Below are 9,999 nucleotides of genomic sequence, written 5' to 3' on the forward strand. Positions count from 1 at the left end.
CCCCGTGTCGCTGCTCAGCACCGCAGCCACCACTCCTCCCTCCAGCCCGGACACAGAAGCCCCCACCTCAGTGATGCCCAGCACACAGACAGATGCCTCCGTGCTCAGCACTGTGACAATCCAGGCAACCACCACCTCAAGCTCAACCTCCACAGCCATGACACAGACCTGGGCTGACACCACCACTGGTGCATCAGTAGAGACCAGCACAGCAACAGCTCCCACCATGCCAGAACAGCCAGATTCTTCAGCTGAGTCCTCCACAGCCCTAGTGGGCATCACAACCACCTCCATCAGCAGCACGGTGCCTCCCAGGAACACTCTCACTCCCAGTCAGACACTGGGGAGCACAGCTAGGACCAGCTCTGATATCTCCACCATAACTCTACACACAGGTGCCTTCACACACAGCACTGCAACAACTCAGATGACCGCCACCACTCCAAGCCCAGAACTCGTCTCCACCACCCCAAACTCAACCTCCACAGCCATAGCAACCACATGGGCTGAGACCAGGTCTGGCACATCAGCAGGGACTAGCACAGCCCCAGCTTCAACCATTAATTTGGCAGCAGCTGAAACAACTACACTGCCTTCCTCCACCTCCAGCCCTCTGCCCCACACCTCAGTGGACACCACTCTTGGCACAAGTGCCATCAGCACACCCCTATGGACCAGCAGTGCCCCAGAACAGTCAGATTCTTCAGCTGAGTCCTCCACAGCCCTGGTGGGCATCACAACCACCTCCATCAGCAGCACGGTGCCTCCCAGGAGCACTCTCACTCCCAGCCAGACACTGGGGAGCACAGCTAGGACCAGCTCTGATATCTCCGCTATAAGTCCACAGACAGATGCCTTCACACACAGCACTGCAAGAACCCAGATGACCACCACCACCACCACCCCAAGCCCCCTCTCTACAATCACAGCATCCACCTGGGCTGAGATCACATCAGCAGGGACCAGCACAGTCCCAGCTCCCATCACACCAGCACACACAGCTGAGCCCTCCACAGCCCTGGTGAACACCAGCAGCAGCAGCAGCACCACAGTGGTCCCCAGGAGCACCTTCACTCCCAGCCCACCACTGGAGAACGCAACTGAGAGCAGCCCTGCTTTGTCCACCCTGATTGCAGAGACATCCCCAACGAGCCCCAGTGCCACCCCAGGTGAGTGCAGCTGTAGGACAGGGACACAGAGTAACAACACCCTGCCCCTAAAGGGCACCCACCTCCTGCCGCATGTGCCCTATATAAGGTGCAGCTGAGAGGTGTGGCCACAGTGGGAGTGGTCTAGGGGCATGGCTTCGGGTGGGCATGTCAGCAGCACCCCAAGGACAACCCATCCACATGCCTGTGCCCCATCCAAGCAGCCGTCCCACCTGTCCTACCACCTACAGCCTGGTGACAGCCCGACGGTGAGAGCCCAGCACCCCTGGGTGCCTGCATCCTGCCCATGCCACTGGTGGTGCCTTCGTTATGTTGGCAGCCAGCCGTGTGCCTGCAGTGTGACAGCCCCAGCAGAGCGCCGTGCTCTGGCCATGTCCCAGCACACCCGCAGGACGTTGTGTCCTGGCCCAGCGCCTTTGAGGGGCCTCATCCCTGACCCCAGCAACAAGGAAGCAGCTCTGATTGCAGGCAATGCTGGGCTGTGACACGTGCTGTGGAAGTGATGCTGCACGGACAGCCCAGGAGATGAGTCCTCAGCCCAGAGCACGCCCTTCCTGGCTCTGCCTCTTTGCACATACGGTGGACTGCTGTCTCTGAGGGCCTCAGGGTCGGCAGCCACCACATATCACCCTTTTCTCAGAGTATTAGGAGGTCCCAGGCTCTTCCAGGGCTTTTCCCATTGGAACTGCCCTTGCTCAGCACAAGTCTCTGGCTTCAGGGACTTTGCTTGCGGCCGTTCTGGGGCCACCGTGCAGCTGATGGCTGCCGGGCATTGTGCCCATCCCTGGGAGCACCCGTGCTGGGTGAGAGCCCTTCTGGCAGTGCCAGCACCTGGGCAATAAAGGGACACCTCTGGATGCTCATCCTCTGCCGGGAGAAGGCAAAGCGGAAACCACAGTGCCGGGGCCGCGGGGAGCGCTCAGAGCGGTGCCCACCAGGAGGCATCGGCTCCTGCCTCCCTGGACATGGCTGCACGTAGGGGAGGGCTGCCCCTGTTCCTGCTGCTGAGCCTCGCTGGGTCAAAGCTGGCACTGGGTAAGGGCTGAGCGGGATGCACGGGGAGGAAGCGTCGCGGCCCAGGGATGTAGAACACTGTGGCTGCTGTGCCACGCACCGCAGGAGCAATGAGCTTGGCTTTATTTCTGCTGCTTGCATGCGGACCTTCTCCTCTGCTCCTCTTTGGGGCTGCCCGGAGCAGCAGCCCCCTGCTCTCATCTCTGCTAAACCTAATCCTGACGCACGAGCCAGGATTCACTTCTCTCTCCCTCTCCTCCCCTGGGCCCCGCTCCCATTCTTTGTGCCCCGCGTTATCGGTTCCTGAACATCTGCACGCAGCTTTGTGTACGCTGCAGAGGAGCTCCCAAGCCGACCCAGGGTAACCGGTTCCTGCGGCTCTTCCCGTCCGACGGGCGGCTCTGAGTGCCGCAGGGCTGGATGGAGGCGGTGGGACGGGGCCATCGCTGGCGCCAGGAGGGGATCCTGCCCGGAGCTGTGCCCGCTTGTCGGCCTGGGGATGTGCTGTCCTCCCACACCGCTGATCCCCACGGATCTGGATCTGCTCAGGACGGTGATCCCCGCTGTTGGCTGCCCACGGCCGATGCACAGCGTGGGGTGCCTCGGTGCCAGCACACTGGCTGATGCCTCTGCCACCTCTCTGCAGGGACCACAGCAGTGGGTGTGACAGTGCCAAAATCCACAGAGCCCCCCGTGTCGCTGCTCAGCACCGCAGCCACCACTCCTCCCTCCAGCCTGGACACAGAAGCCTCAACCTCAGTGATGCCCAGCACCACCCAGGCGACCAGCAGTGCTGCCCCCACTTCAGCACACACAGCTGCACCACCTGAGCCCTCTACAACTGTGGTAGACACCACCACCATCTCCATCATCAGCCCAGTGGTCCCCAGGAGCACCCCCAGTCCCAGCCCACCCTTGGGGAGCACCGCTAGCACCAGCCCTGATGTCTCCACACTGACCACAGGAACACCTCCAGACACCTCGACGGCACCACAGAGCCCCAGTGCCACCCCAGGTGAGTGCCACCCCCACCTGTAGCAGCACTCCGTGACAGCAGCACTAACAAAGCATTGCTGTGCCCAGGCACGGAGCTCTCCCCCCCTGCCACCACCTCTGCACAGAGCCTGAATGGCACCACCAGTCCTTCTGCAGAGCTGTCACCAGCCTGCCCCAATGCCCCGAGCAATGCCAGTAAGTGCTATCTCCTGGGGAGATATGGGTGGCAGGGCCACACGTGCCCGATGGGCATCATCACCTCCTTGTTGTTGTGGTGGCCACTGGGCTTCCTGATGGCCAGTGCAGGGGGGCCTGCATCCCCACTGATTTCTCTGTGGAGACATGGGGGGTTTGTGGGGTGTGCTCCTGCTGCAGTGCAGGATGGATGGGGCACAACCAGAGCTGTGTCCCTTGCTCCCAGGTGCATCTCAGCTCTTCCTCTCCATGCATCTCATCACTCCTCTGGACATGGGGAACACCACGGTGCAGGAGCAGCTCCTGGCCAAGGTGAGCTGTGCCCTCAGCCCCCTCAAATGAATGGAGGATCCTCCTGGGGTCCCTTCCTGGGTGGGAGGGGGGGACAGGAGCCCCCTGTCCCGTGATGTCTGTGCTTGCTGTGTGCTGATGCTGTGCTCTGCCCCAGATCCGCAAGGACCTGCAGACCGCCTTCCCACGTGCCAGGGTCCTGCTGCAGTGGAGAGGGGAGAAGCTGATCTGAGCCCATAACCGGGGGATGCTGGGCAGGACTGAGCCATCCTGCACCTCCTGTCCTTGTCCCTCTGGGTAACCCACACAGTCCCATCTGCTTCCCTGCACCCCAGTACCCCTCTGTGCCCTGTTTTCTACCCCTTCCCACAGCCACTCTGCAGCCCCATAACACTGATGATAAAGAAGTAGCTCTACAGCCCCACACCCTGCCCCATTATCACCATGCAGCAGTGGCCCTGCTGGAATTCAGGGTAAAGCAGGAGGCTCCATCAGCCCCCAACCCCCAACAAGCTGTGCATGCCATGGGGCCATGAAAATCCTGTGGGCTGAGCTCCTTCCCTGTTTTTTTCCAGTCCCTGGTTGAGGAGACGGCCACACCGTCTGCCTCCCCTGCAGCAAAGTCATTTATTAACTGATTAATTAGCCAGATAAAATGAGAGCGAAGCAATTATTACTCTAAGCAAGTCACCTCGCAGGGAGATTAAAAGTGGAATAATGAGCAAAAATGTTTGTGTTTTTCATGGGGGAACAATCCCTTCCTGCAGCCCTGTCCTGCTGGCACCATATCCCACCTGGGAAAGGGACATCTGGGTCTGTGGGACCCAATCTGGGGACCATTCCCAGACACTGGTCACCCTGCAGCCAGGCAGAATGGGCAAAGACACCTTGGTGTCACATGCATCCATTTGTCCACTGGGAAAGGCAGTGCACATCTCCTACACATCCCAGGATTGCTCCCACGTGCTGTAGGGTGCTGCCTGTCTGGTGTGATGGGAGGTTTTGGGGGTCCTATCGGGGGACATAGGGGTCTGTCAGGTCCTAAGGGGATCCTGGAGGTGGATATGGAGGTCATATGGAAGAATTATTGTGGTCTCTGGGGATTCTGGAGAGGGATATGAGGGTCCTATAGGTGACTATGGGGCTCTGTGAGGCCCTAGCATGGTTATGGGGTATATCTGTAGGGTTCTAGGGGGGTCTTTTTGGGGCTATGGAGCCCTGTGCAGGTCTTGAGCAGTTGACACAAAGGTGCACCAGGGTGCAGAGTTGGGGAGCGGGATATTACTTGCTGGAAGGGTCCCCAGCCCCTTTGCTTTGTGGGGCAATGGGAACTCATCCTTGTGCTCTGCCCACGCCGTGGCATGGGGCCAGGAGCCCTCCCACGCTCAGTCCCACCGGGCCGATTCCACCGCCTGTTGAATCCATAAATTCAGACCCCGGGACGTGGCACGAGGCCAAGGCTGAGACACTGCAGCCAAAGTGCGTCACAAAAGGAGGAAAAGGTCCTGAAGTAGGACGAAAAGGGGATCGGGGCGCTCACAGTCCCTGGCTGGCATAGTGGCTGGGAGAGGAGATGCTGTGGGCTGGCCACATCCCTCTGCCCCCATCCTGGGATGGAGACACGGATGTGATGGGGTGTGAGCTGGGGACGTCCCTCGCAGCACAGGGCTCCTCCAACCATGAAAGCATTTCTCAGCCTCTGTGCTGCCACCCACTTCCACTCATCAGCATCATCCCTGGGAGCAGACCCCACTCCGGGCACCCAGCTGGACCCCCACCTTTGGGACACACCACCAGCCCCCGCTGACCTTGGTGTCCTCTCCAACCCCCCCCTCCCTTCACCCGTCCTGTGGCAGTGCTGCTGCAGAGTGCGCGGCACACCAAATGATCCAGAACCCGCAGGGTTGATGGATAACCCGGCCCTCCAGCGCTCTCCCTCTGCCCTTGCCGGCAGGAGATGCCGTAATCTCTGCGGGGCTGGAACAAGCAGCCCATTAATTCCAGGAAGGCCGATAAGGGCCACTGTGCTGGGCTGCACCAGATGGTGCTGAGCCCCCGGGCAATGGGGTTCCCAGCAGTGCTGATCCCATACCCACATCCCAATAAGTCCCATGTATGGAGCCAGCATCTCCTCGGTGTGTGCAAGACACCCAACAGAAATGAGGTTCTTTCTATACATTTCTGCTGTCTGTGCTCTCTGCCCCAGTCCTTGTCTCCTGTGTCCATCCTGTGCTTCCATAACTGGGGATGAGGGATATCCTTGTGGGGGCCAGTGGCCAGCTGGGATCTGAGCTTTGGGCACAGCATGAGGATTAGTGCAAAGATCCTTTGTTGGGTGGGAGCAGCACCATCCTCAGAGCGAGGATGGGAATGGGAATGAGGATGGAGAGGGGATGGGGATGAGGATGGGGATGGGGATGGGGATGGGGATGGGGATGGGGATAGGAATGGGGGTGGTTAAGGGATGAGGATGGGGGATATGAGGTTGGGGATAAGGTTGGGGATGAGGACATGGATTGGCATGGGACTGAGGATGAGGGTGAGGATAGGGATGAGGATAGGGATGACTGCCCCAGTTGCTGCATGCTGTGGATGCTGCAGCACAGGATGCGCTTCTATCCTCACCCTAATCTGTGCCATTCCCCCAGGCTGGAGAGCAAAGGGCAGAGAGGTCTTTTAGGGGGGCTCTAAATGGTTCCAATCCCTGGGCATAGTATGTGTGCCGAGAGAGAGCAGAGCATGAGCTGGGTCACCTCTTAGCAGGACCCATCGCCCGCCCTGCCCCTCTCCCCGCCTCACACAGCACTCCCGCTGTCGGCGTTCGTTGCGGGTGAGTGGAGCGGTGTGATTTACACGCGGTGTGCGGGCAGGGGGCAATGCGTGGGTTGGTGCTCCGGGTGTCGCTGGCCGTGCCACCGCATCCTGCTGAATGGAGGCTCCGGCGGCACAGCGTGTACCCGGCTGCTGCCTGACAACACCTCTAATGACGCTTTGCGAGAGCTGCCCGCGGGCATCGCTGCTTAAGGAGCGTTTAATCGATTCCCAGAGCTTGCGCTGGTGGGCGTTGTGCAATGCCGTTCACTGGGAAGCCCCGGGTGGGGGGTGCGAATGGGGACTGTGGGGGAAAGGAGGGAGGAATGGGAGAAGGGCTGCCCATCATCTGCTACCACACCTGGCATAGCCAGATTTGGGGGGTTCCCAGTGCTCCTCTGAAGTCACCTCATGGCTGTCCCAATCCTACCTCCCCTACTTTCAGACCTTCCTGTGGAAGCCACGAGCTGGGCAGGGTTTTGCATCCTTGCCCTGGGCACAGAAGGCCCAGCAGTTCTAATTGATGTCTATAGGGTGATGCCACACACACCTGTCTGTAAGGGGCTGCTCCTCCATGGGGCACCCACAGCCCCCAGGAGAGGATGAAAGGAGGTGGGTGCTGAGCCCGTGTGGCCCTCGGCAGGGGAAAGCTGCGTGGGATGGGACTGGGGATGGGGACGTGGAGGGAGAGCGGCAGGGGAGGGAGGGGACCTGCCTCCTTCACCAGCCCCATAAATAGGAGGGACTTGGAGCAGGACCACACCTGTGGGACTCTGGCTGCAGGAGCTGCTCCGTGCTGCTCTCCCTTCCCTTCCAGCGCCTCAAAGTTCTGCCTGAGGCATGGGGACCAGGGAATGGATGCTTTCGACCTTCATGGGATGCTGCCTATGGATTCTGCATGGTATGTCCCATATTTTCCTGCTATTCTACCTATTAGGTATGGCTGGGAGATGCTTTTTTTCTTCTGGATATGTCAGAAACCTTTCTTAGTCCAATGCTTGAGGTCCTTTGCAGCCAAAGAGCTAAGAAAGTGTTGTAGGGGGCATGGCATTGCCCTGCACAAGGACACTGAAGGCTGTACTGAAGTGCAGCAGAGCTTCCTCATCTCATCCTTCAGCCTTGATGCTGATGCTGCTGCAAATTCCTTTATTCACTGGAAGAGGAGAGAAAGGCAAGAAAGGGAAGGGGAAGAAGAAAGAAAAGAGGAAGGGGAGGAACCAGGGGGTTGAAAGGGAAATTGGGAACCCCCGTAACATGGGCAGGAGACACTGAGATCCATGAACCATGCTGGCACGTGGTTGCTGGCACGCAGCATGCCGGGTGCTGGGGGCTGGCTGCCCGCAGGGAACCTGATGGACCGGAGCGCCAGGGCTGAGCGCCCAGTCTCACTTGCTGGGTGCTAATTAGGGCTCCCCTAATTACAGCCACCCAGAGCCAGCAGTCAGCAGATCCTCCAGCTCAGTCCCTCCAGTGGTTGCACCGCTGTGCTAAAAATAAGCCTCAGTGGGATTTCACCAGGTGCTGCTGTCTGCCCTGATGGCTGTTGTGGTTGTACACACTCAGCTCCTGCAGCTCTGGCCCTGGGGAGCTCCGGGGAAGGGGTGACCCACCTGTCCCACTGCTGTCATCCCCAGTGTAACCCTCCCACCCACCCTGTGTGCTCCCTCTTGCTGTCCCCAAGCCAAGGGACCACTGGTCCTGTCCTCACTGTAATGCTCTGCTCTGTGCTTCATGCAGGGCTGGGGACCACCACCGCTGTCCCTGTTACCACAGAGGGACCATTTGCTGCCACTCCATCGCAGAGCGAGGCACCCACTGCCCTGCTGCTGGGCACTGTGGGGACAGGAACTGTCAGTGACACCGTGATGGCTGAGAGCATCCTCGTGAGTGCCAGCGTGAGCCCATCCTTCCCCTCCTGGGCTGAGCCAGATTTGGTGACCGAGACCACTGGTTACAACTCCTCTCTGGGTGCAGAGAGAGATGCAGAGCTGAGCACTGGGGAAGTGACACAGGCGCCTACTGAAGTCCCTCAGGTTGGAACGGATGTGGCCACATCTCTTGATGCAACACAGAAAAACCAGAGTGGTTTGGCAGCTGCCACAGCTGCTGCCATTGTTGTCACCCCACAGCCCAACTTTACCCCCAGCACCAAGCACAACGTAACGGGGACCACCGCTGCTGCACCCTCGGGGAGCACCCCTATCTTTGCAGATGTCCCAGCATCCACAACAAGGGCAGGAGGTGGCTTGGAGTCCACAACTGATGCCATGTTCCTCCCCAGTGTCACCATTCCTACAGCTGCAGGGACACAGGCGCTGACCACCACCCCCCTGCACCCCCATGTCACTGCTCTGCCCACAGCTGTGGGAGCAGAGGTAGAAGGTGTCACCCTGCCTGGGGATAGCAAAGGGGATGGACGTACCCTCTCATCAATCCCCAGCCCTGGTGCCAGTGGGTTTCTCCCAACACCGTGGACCAATGTTGTGAGTGGAACCGTGGGTGACACCCCAGGGTGGGCAGCTTTGGAGTCCGGAGATTTGGGAGATGCAGCAAATGGTGTCTTCAGCACAGCTGATACATCACAACTGCCTCCAGAGAGTGTGGCAGCATTGGAAACAGCAGAAAACCCAGGACAGAGCTCCCTTCTCACCGATCAGGCAGGACCGAGCCCTGCTAATTTGCTAGGACCTGGTGATGGGGACAAGCAGGGGGCCCCAACAGTGTTGCTATCTGGCCCTGACTCAGCCCTGTCAGACAGTGAGGCACCTGCAGCACCTGGGGTGAGAGGGGACACAGCCACTCTGCTGCCAGGCACCAAGGTGCAGAGTGATGCAGACGTCCCAGATGCAGGCACTGGTGTGCCCCTGTCCACAGAGGCTGTAAATCTAGCCAAAAGCTCCCAGCAGCCAGCCCCATGGCTGAGTCCCACCAGAGAAGCGCAATCACTGCTTGGTGCTGATCCACCAGCCCCTACAGGCACTTCTGGTGCACCCAGCACTGCTTTCCTACCCCCAGGGGTTGCAGCTGGATCCCTTCTGCAAACTGATGATGGCACAGAGGCAGTGGTGAGCCCTGACTACGGTGCTGATCTAGGAGTATCTCTATCCCCATTCCTAGAGGAGTCACAGCCATGGGGGACAGCAACTGACAGACCCAGCACCAGTCTGAACTCAGCTTTGGGTGCCACCAACCCATCATCTTCTGCACCTGATGGCACAACATTGCCTGCTGCAGGGCAACAGGCAGAGGGGAACACAGGAGCAGGGGACACAACACAGGCAGAAGATGCAGGAGATGGCAGCCCCTATGCGAACATCCAGAATGACACGAGTCCTGCAGCCACCAGCATCCAGCAGGGCCCCACTGACAACACACCAGGAGCTGTGCCACACACCGAGCTGTCTCCTGCCCCAGCTCCTGGGGAAGGAGCCCTGACACCAGCACTGTCCCCAAGTGGTCCTACAGCTCCTGGCCACGACCTCTCTGGAGCTGGAGGATCAGGACCCCTGCCCATTGAGGCCCT

General features: G+C 59.6%; 2 protein-coding genes across 5 annotated transcripts in view; both read left to right on the plus strand.

Annotated features, from left to right (window-relative positions):
• Window positions 1–4,393, plus strand: part of LOC122183797 (mucin-5AC-like) — a 5,127-nt gene extending 734 nt beyond the window's left edge. The window contains exons 1-5 of one of the 4 annotated variants that reach the window (XM_042878115.1): window positions 7–1,169; window positions 2,830–3,198; window positions 3,267–3,374; window positions 3,601–3,686; window positions 3,823–4,393. In XM_042878115.1, coding sequence (XP_042734049.1) covers window positions 74–1,169; window positions 2,830–3,198; window positions 3,267–3,374; window positions 3,601–3,686; window positions 3,823–3,897 — 1,734 coding nt within the window. In that variant the 5' untranslated portion in view covers window positions 7–73 and the 3' untranslated portion in view covers window positions 3,898–4,393. Of the gene's footprint in view, window positions 1–6; window positions 1,170–1,721; window positions 2,205–2,829; window positions 3,199–3,266; window positions 3,375–3,600; window positions 3,687–3,822 lie in introns of those variants that run through there. The other 3 variants (XM_042878117.1, XM_042878118.1, XM_042878116.1) reach the window with 3 other exon arrangements.
• A 3,948-nt stretch (window positions 4,394–8,341) lies between these two features.
• The window catches only part of LOC122184014 (mucin-4-like), a 6,793-nt gene continuing 5,135 nt past the window's right edge, over window positions 8,342–9,999 (plus strand). Inside the window, exon 1 of the mRNA XM_042878528.1 lies at window positions 8,342–9,233. Within this exon, the coding sequence (XP_042734462.1) occupies window positions 8,342–9,233 (892 nt within the window). The remainder of the gene's footprint in view (window positions 9,234–9,999) is intronic.

Source organism: Lagopus leucura, unplaced genomic scaffold (genome assembly GCF_019238085.1).
Source record: "Lagopus leucura isolate 7727_CA_CO unplaced genomic scaffold, USGS_WTPT01 Super-Scaffold_100021, whole genome shotgun sequence".
Lineage (NCBI taxonomy): Eukaryota > Metazoa > Chordata > Aves > Galliformes > Phasianidae > Lagopus > Lagopus leucura.